The sequence below is a fragment of the Delphinus delphis genome, chromosome 18, assembly GCF_949987515.2.
Source record: "Delphinus delphis chromosome 18, mDelDel1.2, whole genome shotgun sequence".
NCBI lineage: Eukaryota > Metazoa > Chordata > Mammalia > Artiodactyla > Delphinidae > Delphinus > Delphinus delphis.
The window spans coordinates 73,685,059-73,708,194 of NC_082700.1; the positions used below are offsets into that span (position 1 = coordinate 73,685,059).

The 23,136-nt window shown below is 40.8% G+C and overlaps 1 protein-coding gene across 1 annotated transcript in view; it reads right to left on the minus strand.

Moving 5' to 3' along the window:
• Positions 1 to 1,187: 1,187 nt before the first annotated feature.
• Positions 1,188 to 23,136, minus strand: part of NALF1 (NALCN channel auxiliary factor 1) — a 573,725-nt gene continuing 551,776 nt past the window's right edge. The window contains exon 3 of the mRNA XM_059995503.1: positions 1,188 to 1,947. Within this exon, the coding sequence (XP_059851486.1) occupies positions 1,658 to 1,947 (290 nt within the window). The 3' untranslated portion in view covers positions 1,188 to 1,657. The remainder of the gene's footprint in view (positions 1,948 to 23,136) is intronic.

Consider the following 23,136-nt stretch of genomic DNA (forward strand, 5'->3'; position numbering starts at 1 on the left):
ACAAATGCCTGGGGGAATTTCATAGCCAGAAAGTTAAGAACTAAATTTTGTTCGCTAAGAGGACCTTTTCCATGGTTTTCCTTCATCTGCCAGCTATACAGCAATCATCCCTGAAATGCAGTTCCCGAGTGTAGTTAGAGAATAGCAAAGAATGTGAAGTGGTTCTTTTAAAATTATTTGTTTTGATTGTTTGTTTTAAAAACAGCCCTTATTAACTCTTCCTTCCACTGATTCTACTGTAAACTCATAAAAGCCTTTTTTTTTTTTTTTTTTTTTTTTTTTAGAAAGCAAATTCATAGACACTCAGCAGGTAAAATGTTCCCACAAAAAGAAAAAATACAAACAGAGCGATCCGATTTCTCCTCTTGTCTTCAACTATCTAGAGCATGTGAGAGTGGTAACGTTTCTGTACTTGAATGAAAATGGCTAACCTAGTGTTTGAAAAGTTCTTTTTGATAATGCAGAATTGCATACACTTTATACCTGGAGTAATTAAAAACTGTATGTGGGAGAAATACTGGGGTGAAATGGTCTAGATTCTGTATGCTGCAGGTGTCTGAGCACGTCTGCTAGCCCTCCACAATGGTAAAGGAGGAAAAAGAAGTCCAGATTTGGGTCCTCAGAATCCTATTCCTGTAACAATGGCCAAAAGGTGCTCGTGTAGTCCTGCAACAGAACTGAAATCCCAGCGAAAGCCCAGCCACCTGCGGCTTCAGGGCAGGACTCCCTACCTCCTCACACCCCCATTCTGGGCGGCTGCTTCCAGCCACCCGACCAGTGAGGAAGGCCTGGGCCCTTGGAAGGGGGAGCTGGACCAACCGAGTTCACGGTAGTTTTCTTTGCTTTTGTTTTATTTTCAACGTAAAGATGTGCTAACTGTCTGACCCCACCTGTTATGGAGAGCACTTGTTTGTTCAGCTAGAAAGGGCCCCCCTGGTTCTGCTCCGTTGCAGGTTTGTGCAGCAGCGGCTCAGGGGCCCAGCGGAGCGTGCACTGCGCCCACTCACGGCAGCTGCGACAAGGACAGAAGCAAGCGGATGTCATCTGCTGTGGGCGGGGAAGGCCCGGGGCGGGCAGGCCGGGAGGGGTGTGGGTTCCAGAGGCAGGAGGGAGAGTCAGGGAGTTTTTTTATTTTTATTTTTTTGTTGTTTTCTTTTTTTTGTCTTTTTTATTTTTTTATGATTTTTTTTTTGTGTGTGTGTTGTTGTTTGCTATACCGCGAGGTCATAGCCGTCATTCCGCTAATAGAAACTGACAGGACATGAGACAGAACTATCTGAGGAGCACACACAATGACTAGAAATATATAGAGAGAGCGACAGTGAAAAGACTTAGTTTACCTCTGAGAAACCATCCCCCCAAATAAATCCTGTATTAACAAGTGCAAAAACAAAACAAACAGATAAACCCAAATCAAAAGGAAAGCAAAGAAAACCTCCAAACATTAAAACACAGTGTATAAAATGGTGTGAGAAACTGAAGTCACTTTCCAGCCTTTTAGTCCATAAAAAGCTGTGTGTGTGTGTCCTTGTTTGGATTCAGGCCCCTCTATTCCAGTTTTGCCCTCCAGGCCCTGCACAAAGTGATGCGCGGTCGGAGCACCCAGGCCGTGACGCCGGTGGCCAGGGCGGCAGGCACGCTCCAGGGTCCAGCATCCCTACTCCTTGCTGGCCGAGCGCTCGTCAAGTGCGTGGACGCCCCCGACGCCCAGCGCCGTGGCGTTCTGCGCCGCCGAGGCCGTGAGAACTGTGTGAAGGAGCATCAGCATGAGGACACACAGTCTGAGTCTGCCGGGGCCCAGCCTGGGCGCTGCTGAAGCTGGCAGCGACGTCCTGGGACAGGAGCCGCCTCTGTCCACCGTCCCCTTGGAGGGGGTGTTGGATTTTGCCTCTCTCCTGACGTCACAGCATTCTGGTTCATCATTGGTTAGAAAGGTTTCGTAGAGCCCTGGGGGGTGAAGAAAGGGCAAGGTTAACAGGCGAGAGGAGGATGGGTAGGAAGGCGCTCAGAGCCGACGGCAGCGTGTACTTTAACATCTGATCCACGACCTCTTACGGCAATGGAACGTTTTGTAAAGGAGAGTCAAGTCCGTACAGTCTGGGTCAATGGTCAACCGTGCTCTCAAGCCAGTACTTTTAGGTTCCTCACTGCTCTTACTGTACTCTTGGTGGTCATCCATGAAAGTTCTGGGTTGTGAAGACTACAGGATAAAAGGCTTCACTAGGTCAAAACCAGAACCTAAGGTTCTGGATCAACTTGGTGACCAGGAACATTCAACCACCATTTTCTCTTTAACAGGAATGTGATTAACTAGTGCGATGTGTAAAGTGACACCCACTAGTTATGAGTTAGCATATTTTATTTATGAAACCACCAACCAATCATAATACCAGAGCTACAGGAACCATGTTACTAATCACGTCCTCTCAGGAACCTCACCAAGGCTCAGATCTCCCTTTATGGCTGAATGGGCTTAACATCTACACACCCAAAGCATGACCATTTCCATTTGTATATACTTCTCTTATTCTTCCACTTGCTATTCTATTGATGACTGCCTACATCGAAGCCTGTATTGTCTTTTTATTTTTTTATTTTTATTTTCTGGACCACTGGGGGAGGAGTCTCTGCCTCATCCTTCTCCCTTTCCCATCCTCCAGCATCACTTTTTAGTGATTGTGGGTCTAGCTCACTCTCTCGCTCTCTCTTATTCTCTCTTCCTTTTTTCCCTTCCCTCACCCCAGAATCTCTCCTCTTTCTCCCTTCTCTTTTCCCTTCTTCCTCTAAAAACCCACATTGTTCTTATTTTTAAATTGATAAGTGGAGACTTTCGAAGTGATGAAAAAGAATAAAACAACTGGCTATCTAAACCTTCCAATCTCGTTTCTTGCTAGATTATAAAATTTTTACGTGGTCGCTTTAAGCCATTTTGTATCCTTTTTTTTTTAACTTGACTGAAACATTTTTTCATGAGATTTAGCATGAAGTTTCCACACAAATTTTACTCTGTTACTCTCAAGCTTGAAAAACTTGAAAATGACGATAGAGTAATTGTTAGGATTAAATACGATGTCGTATGTAAAGTGCTTGGCTCAGTGCCTGGCACAGAGAAGTAACTTGAAAAATTTGACTACTGTGAATTATAATCACTGTTAATAGCGCCTCATTGGCTCGACGTTACTCATGAAATCTAGACTCCTTTCCTCTCTCTCCAGACTCACTGCTCAGTGCTCCAGACATCCTCAACTCTTGGTTGATCTCAGAACACGTGACACTTCCACCCACATATGGACCACGGCTCAAGCTTTCTTTCTGGAATTTTCTCCATCAATTCATAGAACTAACTCTCATTTCTCCTTCAGGTTCAGCTTACATGGAATTCCCTTTGTGAAGCCTATATTCATAGTCCTGGGCTCCTAGTACATTTTGTGTAACTCTTCAATAGAGCAATTATTATTTTTTCTTTTAATCACAATTGCTCATTTTCATGTCAATTTCCTTACTTATGTGTCACCATAAGAGCAAGAACTATATAGTATCAGCCTCGTGTTCCCAATATGTTGCAGAATGCCTGAATAAAATAGGTACTTAACGAGATTTGTTACATGAATAAGCTCAATATATATTTATTCAATAGTCTATTAAATAATATACACTGCAATCTTCAGTTTCTTTAAAAAAATGACCAAGATATCCTTATAATGATGCTTACAATATTCATTTCTTCTTAGGCATTCAAAGGTAAACTTCACCTTCGCCTAGGTAGAATATGGAAAAAAAACTGAATTAATGAGGTCTGCAGCTCCGACATTTTTATTTTATGTATTTTATTCTTTTTTCAAATAAGATACCTCACGGGTAGACTAATCATTTATTGAAGTATACGTCTTCCAAAATTATATTCTACAAAGAAGAGAGTTTATAGGTAAGATTATAACAATAGAAATCTAAAGGTCATTTAGGTCAACATTTTAGAATGGTAACAGTCGGAATATCTTTAACAATGTCGTCCAGATAAGAAGCTCTTCCGAAGTTGCTCAGAAGCCAGGCGACTGATTTAGACCTAAAGTCATCTCAGAAAAAATAAGGCAATTTGTCAGGTCAATCAATGTACTCTTCTTTTGGACTAAAAACAATAATACTCTTTCTTTTTACACTGTCCATCTTTTTTTTTTTTTTTTTTTTTTGCGGTACACGGGCCTCTCACTGCTGTGGCCTCTCCCGTTGCGGAGCACAGGCTCCGGACGTGCAGGCTCAGCGGCCATGGCTCACGGGCCCAGCCGCTCCGCGGCACGTGGGATCCCCCCGGTCCGGGGCACGAACCCGTGTCCCCTGCATCGGCAGGCGGACTCTCAACCACTGCGCCACCAGGGAAGCCCTGTCCATCTTTTTAATAAGAATCTTTATTCAGAATTACACATGCATATTAGTAATCAAATCATTCTACAAGATATTTTATAAGAAAAAATTCCTCCACCTCCTCCATCCCAAATTCTTCCTTCTCAGAGGCAAATACTGCACTTTTTAATTTGTTTCTGTATTGGCTCCATTTCTGGAAATGACCTGTTTTATACTTTTCGTGATTTTTCATTTTTTTATCACTATCACTAGTAGATTCCTCCCCGCCCCCAACCCCGCCCCAGGACATGTGAGGATAAAACATTCATTCTGCACCTTCTCCAGCCCATAGGTGACCCCCTTCCTCTATGGTAATAAGTTTAATACTTGGTGTTCCTTTATTGGAATGCTGTAAAAACAATTCTCAACTCAGACGTGCAGTAAACTTTCATTTTCCATTCCAATTCCACTTTGTTTTTCCTAGAACTAATACTTACTAATTCTTAGAGTTTTCTACATAGTTACTAGTTCAGCACCCAGTACTTTGCCAGCTCTTTCCTGTCAGTTGTGTTTTCCTGAAGAACTATCTCCTGTAGTCTTTTACCATCTGGACTGGTGGCTTTTATGCCTAGTGCATAGATTCCAGCCTGAAAACTCCAATGAACCTTCCTCTTAGGGACGCTGGCTGCCTCTTTCCCGTGGATTTCCTATCTCCTGTTCCTTACACCTCTTTACTTATTTTGGTAGACTGGGTATCTAGTATTTTCATAAGGACAAACTCTTGGGAGTAAATTTCTGAGAAGCTGTATGCCTAAAAATGTTTACCTCACGTTTAATTGTTTGCCTGAGTATGGAATTCTGGCTTAGAAATTCTTATCCTTCAGCTTTATTTGAGCCATACTCCCATATTTAGTTGTTGAACCTCTGGGACCTGTCCTTTAATATTCTTATCATCTCCCTTGTTCATCACTTCATCCCTGGCTCTGCTTTCTGGAGGATTTGGTGAGCTTTACCATGAAATAATTTTACTGAGTTTTTCTTTTTTTAAAAAAATCACATTTTAATTTCCAAGAGCTCTTTTATATACTCTGAATTTCTTTTTTGAAGTGACTGTTCTCATTTCACAGTTGCAATATATTCTTTTATCACTCTGAGATTTTTACAGCACTTTTATTTGTCGTGTTTTATTTCCTCCCTGCATGCATTCTGTTTTCTCCAGATCGCTTTTTTCTCCTTTGTTTGTCTCTTACTTTTTACGTGGGAAGCCCTCCTCACGTCTGTCACCCGGTCCAACAACTTTCTCCAGCCATCTCCAAAAAACAGTTCCCCTCCCACAAAGAAATATGCCAGCACTTTTCTCTGGAGAGGGAGGCATGGGTTATGGAGATCTGACTGCCTCATATACAGACTTCCACCTGCTCTCCCTTATGTCGTCACCTCCTCCAAAGCATTTCATGCTGTCAATTCCTGTGTCTGGAGGGAGTCTTGGATGGAAATCTGGTTGACTCTTTGCTTCTTCTCCGCTGCTCTAGCATTCACTTTTCTAGGTGTCAGCAAATCCTTTCACATGCACCAATTTTCTTTCTAGTTTCTAAGAGGGTTTGGTTGTTCTCTCCTTATCCATTCTTCTGTCCTTTTGGATTTATGCCTAATAACGATTTCTCTTCTCTTGGGTCTGCCTAGGAAACTTTACTGCACTTTTCTCTACATCGGTCTGCTTTGTCCTGATCTCTGACTCACTCCTCCAGCCAGGAATGCTGCCTGTGGCTGGATTCTGCCTCAGTGTCTCCCCAGAAACTGAGGACACAGGGCATCTGCAAAGGGCCAAGCCAGCCTCGGATTTTTTTTCCCTCTGCTGAATCCTTGTTCCCTAACTCCCTCACGGGTACAGTTCTGAGTTCTCTCTAGTAAACCGTCTGGATACAGATGCTTCCTAGGAGAGCCTACCTATAGCAGCCAACACTTCCTCATCCTTCAAAGAAACTGTAAGGACATATTACCAAATGAAAAAAGTTCTCAGACAATCTCATTGCACAAATATATAAGAGATTTGGGATTAGGAAAGGAAAAGAGTAATTTTTTCAGTTAATGAAATGTTGTTCTACAGTTTGCTACAAAATGTTCTATCTGCAGTCTCTAATGAATCATTACCTATTTGACATTGAAAATAATAGTAGTAGCAATTATTCTATCTTATAGTACCACCCTCATGAATTATTTCTGAGTATTAAATAATACACATAAACGGTCTAGAACAGTGCCTGGCAGGTAGTAAAATGTCACGTAATATTAATTATTCCTCTTAGAAGTTGGGATAAATAGTAGAGTCAGAATTTATTATTAGGAAGGGCTTTAAGGAACATCTAATTCAAATTCTTTTTCTGTTTTCAATTAGTCTAAGCCACTCACAGAAAAGCCTTATTTTTTACAGCTCAAAACAATTATTCTAGTATAGTCAGTATAAATAACATCTAAGTACAGGAAAGACATTCTAAGGAAATCCTTAAAATAAACACATTATTTAAATATAACCCTTCGTTATCTCAGTAATTTACATTTTGCCATCTTTAAATCCAGGAATATGAGACTAATTTTTCAAATATTTGAACTAGTAATATGCTTTATAATATCTTTCCAAATGCAAAAGTTTAGAAAACAGTAAAGTAAAAAGAAGGGGGAAAATTACCCCAAACCTGATTTCATTAGGATGAAAAAAGAAACAAGAAGAAACTGTTGGAATTTGTTTCCTCAACTTTTTCTTAACACGGACACACATATACAGTCAGACCTCATTTTACTGCACTTCACTTTATTGAGATTCACAGATATTGTGTTTTTTACAAATTGAAAGTTTGTGGTGACTCTATCCAGCCAGTCTAAGGTGCCACTTTTTTCTTTCATTTGCTCACTTTGTGTCTCTGTGTCACATACTGGTAATTCTTGCGGTATTTCAAACTTCTTCACTTTATTATATTTGTTATGATGATCTGTGATCGGTGATCTTTGACGTTACTACCAAAATTGTTTTGGGGGTGCCGCAAACTGCATCCACGTAAGATGGCAAACTTAATCAATAAATGTGGTGTGTTTGCTCCACCGACTGGCCATTCCCCGTCTCTCCCCGTCTCCCTCAGGCCTCCCTATTCCCTGAGACAAAACAATATTGAAATCAGCCCAATTAATAACCCTACAATGGCCTCTAAGTGTTCAAGTGAAAGGAAGGGTCACATGTCTCTCACTTTATATCAAAAGCTAGAAACGATGAAGCTTGGTGAGGAGGCATGTTGAAAACGGGGATAGGCTGAAACCTAGACCTTTTGTGCAAGACAGTCAGATTGTGAATGCAAAGGAAAACTTCTCGAAGGAAGTTAAATGTCTACGCCAGTGAACACAGGAATAATGAGAAAGTGAGACAGCCTTAGTGCTGATACAGAGAAAGTCTGAGTGGTCTGGATAGAAGATCAAACCAGCCACAACATTCCCACAACATTAGGCAAAGCCTAACCCAGAGCAAGGCCCCATCTCTCTTCAATCCTGTGAAGGCTGAGAGAGGGGAGGAAGCTGTAGAAGAAAACTGGGAAGCCAGCAGAGGTTGGTTGATGCGGTTTAAGGAGGGGAGCCATCACCATAACATAGAAGTGCAAGGTGAAGCAGCAGGTACTGCTGTAGAGGCTGCAACACGGTATCCAGAAGATCTAGCTGAGAGAATTAATGAAGGTAGTTACGCTAAACAGATCTTCAATGTAGATAAAACAGCCTTATACTGGAGGAAGATGCCATTTAGACTTTCATAGCTAGACAGACGTCAATGCCTTTAAGCCTCAAAGGACAGGCTGACTCTCTTATTAGGCGCTAAAGCAGCTGGTGACTTTGAATTGAAGCCAGTGCTCATTTCCCATTTCTAAAATCCTTAAGAATTACGCTAAATCGACTTTGCTCATGCTATTAACGGAACAACAAAGCCTGGGTGACAGTACATCTGTTTACTGAATATTTTAAGCCCACTACTGCAACCTACTGCTCAGAAAAAGATTCCTTTCAAAATGTTACTGCTCATTGACAAGGCATCTGGTCACCCAAGAGCTCCGATGGAAATGGACAATGAGATTAATGCCATTTCCATGTCTGCTAACATGACATCCGTTCTGTAGCCCATGGATCAAGGAGTAATTTTGACTTTCAAGTTATTACTTTTAAGTAATAATTTAAAAAAGTCATGTTGTAAGGCTGTAGATGCCTTAGATAGTGATTCCTCTGAGGGATCTGGGCAAAGTCAATTGAAAACCTTCTGGAAAGGATTCACCACTAGAGACACTAGTAAGAACATTGCTGATTCACGGGAAGAAGTCAAAGTATCAACATTAACAGGAGTTTGGAAGAAGTTGATTCCAACTCTCATGGATGACTTTCAGGGGTTCAAGACTTCAGTGCAGGATGTAACTACAGAGGTGGTAGAAAGAGCAAGAGAACTGGAATTAGAAGTGGAGCCTGAAGATATGACTGAATTGCAGCCGTCTCATGATCAGACTTGAAAGGGTGAGTTGCTTCCTATAGATGAACAAAGAAAGTGATTTAACGTTATCTCCATTCATTTTAGCATCTTTGATATATCATTGTCCATTATTTTAATTTTTCTTGATCTTTTTATATTTTTCTCTGCACTGTGTTCTACATCTAAGAGTTTCACAATGATTGGAAAGGAGCGTTCCATCCAGTTCCCCTTACTGTCGGATCTGTAGTGCTTGGTCTTGTCTTCATCCTCATATAATAACATTTCCAAACATCTAAAAATGTGTCTTTACCATTCCCTCTGTTGTCTATCATTTGCTGTGTGAACTTAAGTGCATATCTTTTCATAATTTGTTAAATATGTGCAGTTATTCATTCTCCTAGAATTACACTTTTAAAAAATCACACACACTTGGGCAAATTTGTCTAATTATTAGGGTCGTTGATGAGGAAGTTTATCTAAATTTTCCTTCCTCCAACTTCTAATCCCTCATCATTTGGGGGGGGCTATATAATCAGATGTTTGAAACTTATTTATTGTCAAATTACTAACATTTTTATATCTTCCCTCCCAGTAATGATGAATAACATTTGCATATCGTTTTATATGTAGCTTATTCACGGATTATTTGGTTGCAATTAATAGAAACTCACTGGAGCTAATTTAGGCAACAAAACGAAACAAAAACCTAGAGCAGCTAAGGGGAGGAATATGTGAAAACTTCAAGCCTATTCTATGAGATACAAGACTGAGAGCACACAAGGGAACATGAAGAACTAAATTAAGAAACAGCATGGCCATCAGAAGTAGGGGTGCTCCCTATAGCACTGGAATCATCTGTTTCCTGCTGCACAGCTCTCCCTCATTTATCTTTGGGCTTTTTCATGGAGATAGGACTTCATTGTTTTGTTCTCTTAATTCAGTGTCATAGGGGACTGACTGGAATTGCTGGGTTCCAGTGACATGCTCCTGGGGATGCAGATCGACTTGACATTGGACTGGTTTATGCTGGTCTCATCAGACACACCAGAGAGAGATTCCCACAGAACAAACATAGCCGTGCACGTAGGTTCACTCTCTGAAAGAACAACGTGAAGTCAGTGTTTTTCTTTCTGCTCAAATATGATATTTTCCACCTTGGAGCTTGTAGGCTATTTCCTCCATTCTCAAAATTCAAGAATGTTTGGAATTTGATCTAATTTCCTTAATTTTGCCAGAATGGGAAGAACCACTTTAATCTGCCAGTAGGAGTGTCTCTAAGCTCAGGAAAGATATTTCCCAGTCTTCGTTTGGTTGTTATTTCTTTATTTTCACCGTGTATTGTGTGCTTTCAATTTATCACATTCCCTCCCATCATTTTTATAGTCTTGGTCTCCACCTTGGACTTTGCCTCTGTTTTCTTCAAGCTTATCCTCCACTTTGCTTACTTCAATCTCTATATGGTTGATACTATAAGTGTACAACATATTTGCAATTGTTTTCTGTTGCCCTGCAATATATATATATACGTATACGTATTATATATATTAATCTAAATTAATTGTTATGTTTGCCTGCTTCCCAGCCAAATTTCCTTTCCACGTTTCTCCCCTTGTTTTAAAGGGTCTATATGTCCTTGAATTTTATTGGGAACAGATGCTGCCTAAAATTACCCTTGTAGTAACTTTCCTTAAATATATGCTATCATTCTGTCTCTCAAACTCTGTCTTCCTTCTTTTATGTGAAGTATATTTTATTAGGTTCCATATTTCATTTTCTCTGTGTTAAAAGTTGAACAGATTTGTCCTCCAAATATATCTGAAAGACCTAAATCCTAGTACCTCAAAAGGTGACCTTATTTGGAAATAAGGTTTTCAGAGACTTAATCAAGTTAAGGTGAGGTCATTGGCAGGGTGCGGAGGGTAGGCGTGCAGGATCCACTATGACTTCTGTTGGGTGTTGTTTTGCCTTTTGTTTGTTTTTATGTTGGGAGTGAGTACCTTCATAATTCTGTACTGTGTGTGCCTATGTCTGTTTCTTAATCCAGTGGTTTTAGATCATATCTATTTTCAACTGACAAAGCTGAGTAGATTCATGTCTGTATAGTTCTCTCCTGTCCCATTAATCTCATATTTGGCCATTGCTTTTGTTCTAAACTATGGTTACATCTTCTTCCATGCTTTCATTCTGTATGTTAATTTTGAAAATTGAAAGTGAAGGAAAAAACATTCTTAGAGTTCATGCAATGCCACTTCATTACAGTAACATCATTCAAAGGATTTAAGATATCAGGCAAAATAGACGATTACTTTTGATATTTTATCAATTCATAAAAATTTTAGATAGCTTTAAATTTGACTCACGCTTCTCTTGCACATTTTTTCTGAGATTCTAGTTGTCTTTCATGCTTCATATAATCAGGAAAAATATTATATCTTCATCCCTATGTCACTAAATCCATTTCATAATCATAACAATTTCAGTGTTCTAATATGAACAGGTTATTTTCGATGCACAGATATTATCTTATGATTTATTTTACTCCACCACGAATATTGAGAGCCTACATTACCCTCTTTCTTGTAATCCTCTTTTGTTCTACTAGAGTAAAACTACAAGTAATGTTTCACATGGGATATGTAGAAGGTAAATTTTCAAGAACATTTAATTGAAACAGACTTCGTTCTCCTATTTGAAAGACATTTTGCCTGGGTATAGGATCCCAGGCTCACAATCTCTTCTTCTGATAACTTTGGAGGCGTTGCTCATTGCGTCCTAGGGTCCAGTGCTGTGGGAGAAAGTTATGACTATATTTGTTTCCTGTAGATGTTGTAGCAAATTACTACACATTAGTAGCTTGAAACACCACCCGATTATTTACTCACACTTCTGTAGGTCACAGTCTAGGAGGGTTGGCTGGTTTCTCTGCTCAGTGTTAGCAAGGCCAAGATCTAGATGCTGGCAGGGCTGAAGTCCTTTTCAGGGTCTCTAGGGGGGAATTCACTTCTAGGCTCATGCAGGTTGCTGGCAGAGTTTGGTTCTCCACACTTCTAGGACTGAGGTCCTTGCCTGCTGTTGGATGGGACTGTTCACAGCCTCTAGAGGCCATCCTCATCCCTGGGCTTATCCTCCTCCATCTTCAGAGCCAACAGTGACAGTATGGAGTCTTTCTCATTCTTCTAACCTCTATGACCTCTCCTTCAGCCCCATCTTACCTGAATCTCACATGGTGCCTTTATGACTGACTCTGTCTTCTGTGCTTTTCACAGCCTGTGGGATTAGACGGGACCCACCTAGATGATCCAGGATAATCTCCATATCTCACAACCACAACCTTAATCATAGCTGCAAAGTCCCTTTTGCCACGTAACACATTCACAGGCTCTGGGAATTAGTTCATGGGCATCTTTTTTGGGGGAAGCCATTATTCAGTCTAACACACTTCACCCTCTGGCTCTCAAAGACCCACATCCATGCCACATGCAAAGACTCTTCACCTTATCACAAGGTCCCAAGTCTCAACCCAATACAACTCAAAGTGCACAAATCTCCCCTAAGTCTCATCAGTTCAAAATCCTCAAATTTCATGATCTATATCACCTGAATTAGGTATTGATGTGACTCTAAGCACACTCCATCCCAGGATAAAATTCCTCTCCATCTGCAAAAGCAGAAAGTAAGTTATCTGCTCCCAACACACGATGGTGAGAGACTAATCGTTGCAGACATTCTGCTTCAAAAAGGGAGAAGGTGGAAGGAAAAGGTGGTCACCAACCCAAATCAACTCTGAAATCTAGCTGCACAAACTCCATCAAGTTTCCAGGCCTGTGAATGATCCTCTGCGACTCTCAGCTCCACCCTCTGGGCTCACATCTCCGTCCTCTGACTCATCTTTCCTTTCTTATAAAAAGTTGCATCTGTGTGCAGCTGAGTAGTTTCACTAGCAAGTTTCCGCCAGTAGACTTTTGAGGGTCCAACAGCCTCCCTTCACTTCATCCTGTCTCTGTCCCTTTCCGTCCAAGCTGGCAGTGTTTTTGCTAATGTAAACTTCTCCATAACTTTGTGAGACTCCTGTCTATGTCACAAGGGTTTACCCCGTTAGACAAGAAGCGCCCCCACAAATCCTCCCTAGATAATCCCTCCTCTACTTTTGGCTACTGCTCAAAGGGCTGAGGGGAATCCATGAGTCCCACCCTTAATCTCTCCAAAAGCCTTTTGTATAACTTAATACTCTGACCTTCCAAACTTTGTGAGGTCTTAGAATGGTTGTACAGCCATCCCCTCAGCAGTTTCGTTTGGTTTTCTCTAGAGTATACTTTCCTGACAGCAATTTGTTTTACCTTTTGCCATCTTGGTAGACTGAGATTGTCCCAAATCATCAAATCCTGGGTTCTATTGTTGAATAATTCTTTTCTCAGTGTCTCTCTCTCCTTATGCATTTTATTATGAGTAGCAAGAAAAAGCCAGGTCACACCTTCAACATTTGCTTGGAAATCTCAGCCATAGAGCCAACTTCATGACTTAGTATCTCTGCTTTCCAGATAACTGCAGGACGCAATTCTGCTAAGCTTTCTGTTACTGTTGAAGATGTTTCCAATTTCCATGAACATGTTCCTCATTCCTTTCTGAGCCCTCACCGGCAGGCTTTAACGACCATATTCCTACACCCTGTTCAAGGCAATCTGGGCTTTTTCTATCATGCTCCTCAAAAGTCTTCCAACTTAGGCCACTGCCTGGTTCCAAAGCCACCTGCACATTTCTAGGTATTTGTTACAGCAACACTCCACTTCTACGTACAGAAATCTGCATTCGCTTTCTATTTATAAAGAACTGTCACAGACATCACAGTGGCTTAAAATGGCATCCATGTATTATCTCACAGTTGTATAGGTTAGAGCCTGGGCTGGTTTTGGCTAGTGTCAAAATGAAGTAGAGACATGAGTCAAAACCAACCCAGGCTCTAACCTATAGAACTGTGAGGTAATACACGGATGCCATTTTAAGCCAAGATGATGTCTGTGACAATTTTTTTGTGTGTGTGACAATTTTTTATCAGGCTGAAGTCAAGGTGTTGGCCTTGATTATCCAAACTGGGTCAGGAGGCTGGCAGAATTCACTTTCATGTGGCTGTAGCACTGAGCTCCCTGCTTTCTTGCTGGCTGCCAACTGGAGACTCTCAGCCTCCAGAGACCACCTGCATCCCTGGCTCACGGCCCTTTTCTCCATCTTGAAATCTAACAACAGTGGGTTGAGTCCCTCCTACACCTTCCATTTCTGTGATTTCTCCTTCTGCCTCATCTTTCTGGCTGATACTTTTGTATTCCGTGATTACATTGGGTGGACCTAGATAATCCAGGATAATCTCCCTATTTTAAGATCAGCTGACTAGTCGTCTTAATTCCACGTGCAAAGTCCTTTGAGCCATGTGATGTACCATATTCACGGGCATATCAAGAAAGAAGATCATAGGGGCTAAAATCTTGGCTATGACACAGATGTTAATATCCTTCTCATTTCACTGAAGGCTTGGGTTTGTTACCCTCAGTGAAACCTCTTCGGATAGTTCATATATTCATTGTTTTCTAAAATTTCAAGAAGATATGTCTACACGTGGCTTCTTCATAGCTTCTTCTGTTGGTCCCTTTCAATCTGACCATGGTTTTCTTCCACTCTGGAGAAATTCCTTCTCGCATTGCTTTGATAATCAATTCCTTTCCCCACTTCCACCTTCATACTCTTTTTGTTTTGTTTTATCCAAAAAGCTCATATGGGGTTGTCCTGGCCCTTCCACATGTTTTACTCTCTTGTCACCTTCAGTTGTCAAGTCTCTCCAAGAGGCAGAAGTCTCCTCAGGGTGAGTGAATGGAGATGAAGTGGATGAATCGCAGCTCCCCTCCTAACACCCCAAAAGTCATTACTAAGAAGGCTTCCTCACATCCACCCAGGGAGCTCATTCAATGTCTAGAAAGTCGATCCCTGGATTTTGTGGGCAGACACCACACTGCATAGACAGGAATGGGGGTGATCTGTCGGCTCAGATGTCTGCTCAGAGCCTTTAATCCATCAGAGGATTTCTGGTCTTTTTGTTCTGCTTTCTCTATGTCCCCAAAACAATCCATGATCATCAAAGGGTCCTATTGGAAGAACAGTTCCCACGTCTGCTGTGGTCTTTTTTCAGAGCCTGCTCTGAAGGCTCTCACAGTTCTGGTTGCATTCTAGAGTCCTGCATTTGCCTTTTCTCTTCTGTACATTGTTTATTTAAAAAAAAATTTTTAATTATTTTTGGCTGTGTTGGGTCTTCGTTGCTGCGCGGGCTTTCTCTAGTTGTGGCAAGCAGGGGCTACTCTTCCTCGCGGGGCTTCTCATTGTGGTGGCTTCTCTTGTTGTGGAGCACGGGCTCTAGGCGTGCGGGCTTCAGTAGTTGTGGCGCGTGGGCTTCAGTAGTTGTGGCGCGAGGGCTCAGTAGTTGTGGCTCGCAGGCTCTAGAGCGCAGGCTCAGTGGTTGTGGCACACGGGCTTAGCTGCTCCGCGGCATGTGGGGTCTTCCTGGACCAGGGCTCAAACCCATGTCCCCTGCATTGGCAGGCGGATTCTTAACCGCTGCGCCACAAGGGAAGTCCTCTGTATATTTTTTAAAACAGTCTCTGTTCTCCCTGTGTCCCATTTTCTAGGTTCTATAGCTTCTATGAATGTATCCCACTTTGTAGTTTTTACTTCAATTTCAAAAGAGTTCGAGATAGGTGGGAAATAAAAGCCCGCTTCAGCTTGCCACCTTGAACCAGAAGTCACACCCGCACTTAAATGCAATGGTTTACTCATCACCAGGACCATTTTTTGCCATCATGTAAATCCTGAGAGTTGCAAGAAATAGTTTTTGAAATTAGCATTTCACCTTTAATAGTCCTTCATTTTTTATTTGCTGCAATAGTGGTTTCACATGCATATAACCTAGGATTTATTTAGAAATAACTTACAAAAAATATAAAATTAGCACTAGTATCCAAATTGTATCCACTTTTTTAAAGGTAAAAATAACATAAGTGACGTGTAGAGATTTTGATAATTTTCTAGGATTATTTTATCATTGGGCTGGTAAAACAATATAAAACGAGGAGTCAGTCTCAGAAATCTAGAAACAAATTTCCAAATCATATGACCATCTGCAGAAAGAATGACTTATATTTAAAATCTTTATAGTATCTTTTTTAAGCAAGGGCAAATTTTAAGTAATTAAGGTATACATTTGAAATAGATTAGTTTTTTTTTTTTTTGAAAGGAGTGGTGGCAAATGTATCAGGTCCACATGATGAATTTTCAGTCTAACATCACACTGAAATCTAACTACTCCATCCTTCCTCTAAACACCTAGCATTCTGCTTATCTCCCAGAGAACAATACGTATTTGTTTAATGAGGGGAAGGAACCAAGGGATCATGAAGTAATACTCTGAGTTGTAAAAGACTGTCTTAATGCGTTGAATATATTAGCACATGGATATAACCCAATAGTAAAATATAAGTACACATATCAGGAAGAAAAGTGACGCAGACTCTCAAGGACGGGCCACACAAGTACCTGCCTATGTAAAGGTCGTTCAGAATAGAAAGCTAAGTGCACATTCGATAGAATAGAGATTGTTTTACAAATGGAAAATCATACGCAATGAAATTAAAATCAAAGGCCCACATTAAAATGGCAAAGAAGTTCTACAAAGAATTCACTCATTTCTTAAGACCATAAGCTAAATTGAGGGATAAATTAGGCATTCGAAGTATCTAGAAGCTAAGCAGGTAACTTCCTCAGCGATGGGTCCTAAATTTTTCTAGGATTGGACTAAAAGAACAGAGACTGTCTTCTGCAGTCAGAGAGGATACAGTCTCAACATAACTAACACATGATGTTAAATATCACATTTTCATTGTTATCTCTCCTAAAATGGTTACAGTGATATTTTTAGTTATGAAAAATTTATTCTAAGAAAATAGGAAAGAAAAAAAGTTCATGGATAAAGAAAATATTTGCTGACCAAATATATCATTTAATTTCCCACCCCATTCCTGATGATGCCTTTTAGGGTGGCCTTCATGTAGACTTTATAGGATGGCGTGGAGGAAAACCATATCAGTTCCCAGAGGAGTGTAGCTGTTAGCATCTGTACAAACCATCAGAACATTGTAGGGCTCAAGGCAGGGGGCGCTGGTGGGACGGAAAGACTCATGTTCCTCTTTCTATTCTGATAAGTTCCCACGTATCAGGGACTTGTACCAAGTGCAACTAGTAAACGTCACCTGAGGAAGGAATAAGAATCTTGACTCCTCTTCCATTCCTGTGAACCAGCCATGGTTGCTAAGTGCTTTCATTTTTCCACTTGGGTTCCTCTCATAGATGAGAAGAGTGTTTATGGGATTTCATGAGATGAATTTCAAGGATTCAGAGAAATGCGTTTAAGTGTGTCCTATGAATTTACATTACAGGAGGACGTGAAAAACTGGATCTCTCATGGATGTTTCCGTGACTGCATGTTGAGCGCTAGCTAGTTCAGCATTGCTACCCAAGAAGAAAACTGTATGGTCCTCGTTAAGAACATTACCTATTATGTTCTATTTCTATTTATTTGTGTTATTTTTCTCTGTGAAGTGACATGGTGAGGATCACATACTGTAAATCAGTGTCATGTTTCAGTAGATTACCCAGTCTTTTTTTAATTTGGCAAATCTTTAGTAACTATGACTCTGCAGAGGAAATATCCTTAAAAACAGGAAACTACGTAAATAAGTCCGCGGCTGCAGAATCTCAAACCATGACTTGTAATTGAAGAGACAGTTTTGCTAGTGCTTTGATCCATCCACGAATGTAGTTAGAGTACAAACAACATTTCCTGCTTTTCTTTCTAAAAAGAAAAACAGACTTTCTGTCTAATCACAGAATACGTACAAAGCTATCCCAATGTCTGTGTCCTGCCTACATGGACACACGTTAATGGCTTCAAGGCATGAAATCACCTCATAAATAGACCCGGACTTCAAAAATATGCTTTTTTAAAATGAGTTAGGGGAAAATTATTTTCCTAATTTGATCACCAGTTTTTGAAACATTAAATGTGAACAAAAGTAGTTGTGATTTTCATCGAAATATTTTTACTCAAAGATAATGCCAAAACTTAAGTTGGTAGTACTCCAACTCTAAGGAAAAGCCAATATTATAGAACCATTTATAACAAGAAAACTGTCTCAATGTGTTAGAGTTGACATTGAACTTAACAAAAAGAATATTAACTAGAATGATTAACTGTCTTTATTTGTCAGATGTGAACTGACAAAGAAGTTTAAAGTAAAAGAGATATGATTATTCTTTTTTGGAGTGGGGGAAATAATAGGATTTAACACTCACTTATGACTCTTATTTGAGCGACATAGAACATCTGTTCTTTTATAATAACAAAAGCATATATTTGTTCAATAGTTTTGATATCTACTGGTTTTCTGCTGATTACATTTTTTTAAATATATAAAGACACATACATATATAGTAAATTGAGAAAATATTAAGATGAGAAAAGATTAGACTGAGAAACTGAGAAAATATGAAGAATAACAAAAATGAGGTTTTGAAGTATGTATCTCTCAGAGGCAAGACGGCACAAATGAATATTCTGAGAAGCCAGGCTCCTTGGGCCCCTTGTTTCCTACAAGAAAACAAAGATGCAAGAAAAGGAAAATGTGCACAGGTGACGACAGAAAGAAAGAAAGAAAGAAAGAAAGAAAGAAAGAAAGAAAGAAAGAAAGAAAGAAAAAGGAAGGAAGGAAAGAAGGAAGGAAGGAAGGAAGGGAGAGAGAAAAAAAGAAAGGAAGGGCTTCCTTGGTGGCGCAGTGGTTGAGAGTCCGCCTGCCGATGCAGGGGACACGGGTTCGTGCCCCGGTCTGGGAAGATCCCACATGCCACGGAGCGGCTAGGTCCGTGAGCCATGGCCACTGGGCCTGCGCGTCCGGAGCCTGTGCTCCACAATGGGAGAGGCCACAACAGTGAGAGGCCCGCATACCATAAAAAAAAAAAAAAAAAAAGAAAGGAAGAAAAAAGATTATATATTAAATTAAGAATTAGACATTAGGAGGTGACATAAAAAAGAAAAAAGACTAACATAAAAAAGTTCAAATACTAGTATTTAGTGACTTGAAACAATAAGGATGTGTAATATTTTGCTTATAACATCGAGAAATACTCATTATAATATGTATGTCCACAAAGGAATGAGAACTGAGAAGTATAATACACCTCTGGCAAGAATCTATGTCGTTAAATCTTTCTGAGTTTTTGGCAATAAATATCAAAAGCCTAAAGTTTTGCATGCGCTTTAACCTGCCAAGTCCAATTCAATGAGTTTAGGGAAATGAATCAGAAGCGTATGGAAATACTGCAGCACAATGGATGGACCCAGAGGTTATCACACTAAGTGAAATAAGTCAGAAAGAGAAAGACAAGTACCATATGATAGCATTTATATGTGAAATCTAAAATATGACACAAATGAACCTATCTATGAAACAAAACCAGACTCACAGAGATCAGACTTGTGGTTGCCAAGGGGGAGGGGGGAGGGAGGGATGGACTGGGAGTTTAGGGTTAGCAGATGCAAACAATTATATATAGGATGGAAAAACAACAAGGTCCTACATATCGTACAGGGAACTATATCCAATATCCTGTGATAAATGATAATGGAAAAGAAAATGAAAAAAAAATATATGTATAACTGAGTCACTTTGCTGTACAGCAGAAATTAAACACAACATTATAAATCAACTCTACTTCAATAAAATTTTTTTAAATGTATGGAAATAAGTATGCATATATGTGCTTAGTAGTATTTTTTTTTTACATAGCAAAAAAATGAACACGAAGAAAAGTCCGGTAGTTAGTAAAACACTCAAGTAATTTACATCATAATAATACACTGTATTATCATGCAAACATTAAATTATGCTATAGAAACATATTTAATCATTCAAACCACTATTCACGGTACAAAATGTTGTTTTCCTATTAGTGGTAGATGATGGATTTTCTTATTATCTTCTTTTTGCTGATGGACACTTATTAAATGCTTTTTTTTCTTTTTGGGTCTTAGTTGAGATCTTTCGTGTGGCACAGGCTCTTTGCTGTGGCGTGCGGGCTTCTCTCTAGTTGTGGCGCGCGGGCTCCAGGGAGCGTGGGCTCAGTAGTTGTGGTGCGTGGCCTTAGCTGCCCCGAGGCATGTGGGATCTTAGTTCCCCGACCAGGGATCCAACCCATGTCCCCTGTACTGGCAGGCGGATTCTTTACCACTGGACCACAGGGAAGTCCTGACACTTACTGAATGTTTTTAAATAATTAAGCATGCATTTTCTAGTATAAATATAATAACAGATATTACTCTACAGAAATGTTGTTGTGAGTTTTTAAGATATTTGATGAAAATGCTTAGATTCTCAGAGAGACGCCATCTTTTCTCGAATCTATTGGCGCTACAGGAACAGTAAGCCCAGCGCTTCTGATGAGGCTCTCCCGGCTCTCCCCGGGCACTTACCAGCAGAGGCCGGCTGGGAAAGGCACGCAGGCTTCCTTGGTCTCTCTGGTGAGGGGGCATCTATGCGGTGGGCAGCTGTGGTTTAGTTCAGGGAACATCCGTCACCCCTCTGGGAACAGCACCCAGATTTTATTTTGGGGAGAAGGCTTCCTGCACTCCAGGGATGGGGTGCAGGTGAGGCTGGGCCAGCCCCTCCCACATGCAGGAGGCCTGGGACTTGCCTTATTGACCTGGACGTTCCGTCTCCCTGGCTGCAGGGATTGCTCAAGTGTGGACACGTGACTTAAGCCACACTACTGGACTCCACGGCGGGACTTCTGCAAACATTATGGCAACGAGGTGATCTCTTCCTGCTGCGGTTCCCAAACTGAGAGCTTATAAACCTGCAGCTGCTGGTGAAATCAACTAACAAAGAGAAACACAGAGCTCAGGGGTGGGGCCGGGGAGCCAGCGCTCGACTTGGGGCTTTGACAGAGCTCGAGAGTTATTCTCTGCGTGGAATCTCTCCTGTATCTCTGTGCTTCAGTATATCTCTTTATGTCAGCATATTTCTACCACCCATCTATCTATCTATCTATCTATCTATATCTATCTAATGAACAATATATTCCCTGCTGTTTATTTCTGGACCGTGAATTCCGTCTCTGCTTCAGTCAGTTCCAGTAGGGTTTCTGCACTTGCAGGACGCCTTACCGACACACACACTCTCCTCATGGAGACACTGTGAAGCTTTAAGGAGACGGTGCATCTTAGGTGCCCGGCTGAAGGTCTTGTGCCGACTAAGCGCTCACAATTAGTGGACAGTAATAATGCTGGGCGTGGTTATAACAGTGGCAGTGAGATGCATACACAGTAAGGTAGCCTGGAAGCTAGGGATGAAATCTTCATCATGGATCTTACCCTTGTTTGGGAAATCATCTGCTTAAACCTGGGAAAACATAGTTTCTCTGTATTCCCTTGCACATCTGTAAATCTGTGATAATTACACTCTCTATACTTACATCTCAGAGGAGTTATGGAGATAAGTGAATGGTTCCTTTCCTCTTCGATATTTTGTTAATACATTACAGGCAACACCTCCAGTCTAGTATTTATTCAATTTGTTTACTTCCACAGATAAACTTGTGTTTCTCAGGTTATGAGCCACATCTATTAATCCTCTTTCTATCCCCAGCATCTAGCCCAATAGCTGGTACATGATAGATGCAGGAGGGCAAAATGATGCCCCCCCCCAAAGAGGTTACATCCTAATCCCCAGAACCTATGAATATCTTGTAATGTGGCAAAAAGGAACTGAGAATGCAGATGGAATTAAGGTTGCTAATCATCTGACAAAATAGGAAGTTTACCAAGCAAGACTAATCTAATCACACGAGATCTTAAAAAGGGAGAGAGGTTGAGTCCAGCGGGTAAGAGAGATGTGACACGTGAATAACTTGCTTCTCCACTGCTGACTTTGAACTTGGAGCAGTAGAACCACAAGCGAAGGAATGTGGGTGGCTTCAAGAAGCTGGGCACTCTCCTTGGTGGACAGCCGGCAAGGGAACAGGGACCTTGGTCCTACAATAGCAAGGAGCTGACTTCTGCCAACAGTCTGAATGATCAGGAACCAGGTCTTCTCCTAGAGGTTCCAGGAGAAACTTTGATTTCAGCCCGATGAGATCCAACTTCTGACCTACAGAACTGGGAGATAACGTATCTGTGCCGTTTTGAGACACAAAGTTTGTGGCAATTTGTTAAGGCAGCAATAGAAAACGGAGGCAATGAGTGTTGTGCAAATTTATGTTGAATGAGTGAAAATGCAAGAGAAAATACTTAGGGCGGAACAGGACGCACTTCTTAGGAAGTAAAATGTGGAGGAGAGAATATAATTTCATATACATCTACCACATTTCTCCTCAGACATTTCTCTCCAGCATAGCAAGCATTTTACAATAAAAGTAGGCGGAGCTAATGACCCTCTGGAGTCAAGCTTATAATGAGAAGGTCATGACTGAGAGAAGCTTGGCTACTCCAGTTACAAAATAAATTCTGGTTGAAAAGGGAGAAAACAGAAGAGCAGTGAACTGTGCCAAGTCAGGGAGCCAGATGCCTTGGCTTCGACTGATGGCTTCAGTGTGAACCTGGGGAAGAGACTTGGTTTCTCTATTCTTCAGTTTTCTTTTCTGCTGGATTTAACCACTGAGCCATCATGTGGGACGAATATGACTGAGGAAAGCCTGCGCCTGCTTCCTCACTTGTGCACTTTCCTAGGTGATCACTGAATGCACTAACGGTCCCGACCTCAATCTTCTTTACGGTCCAGACCCAACCGTGCACGGAGCCAACGGGAAACCCACCCTCAAGAGCTGGACGACAGCTCACGTCCTTTCAGCTCTGAACCTCCGTGACGTTACATGTGGAGTTTCCCTAATTATATGTTCATGTTTGCTTCTTTTGTGCTAATTGATGGAGCTCATGATTTCTAATACACTTCCTGCTTTTCCGGATGCTCCATGCATTTAAATTTTATCTCTTTGTGGAAAGAATAATAGAAGCGAACAGGGATGTAAACCATTCTTCTTGTAAGGATTAAGATTTAGAATTTGAAAGCTGTCCACAAATCTCATAAAACTGTTATATAAAATCATGAGTCTGCATTTCCTTCTGACACTACAAGAGTAGGCTGGAAATGATAAGAACAAACACATCTCCAAATCGAAGACAATTTATCTAGAGGTAGAAAGTTTATTTAGCTAGGTTCTCC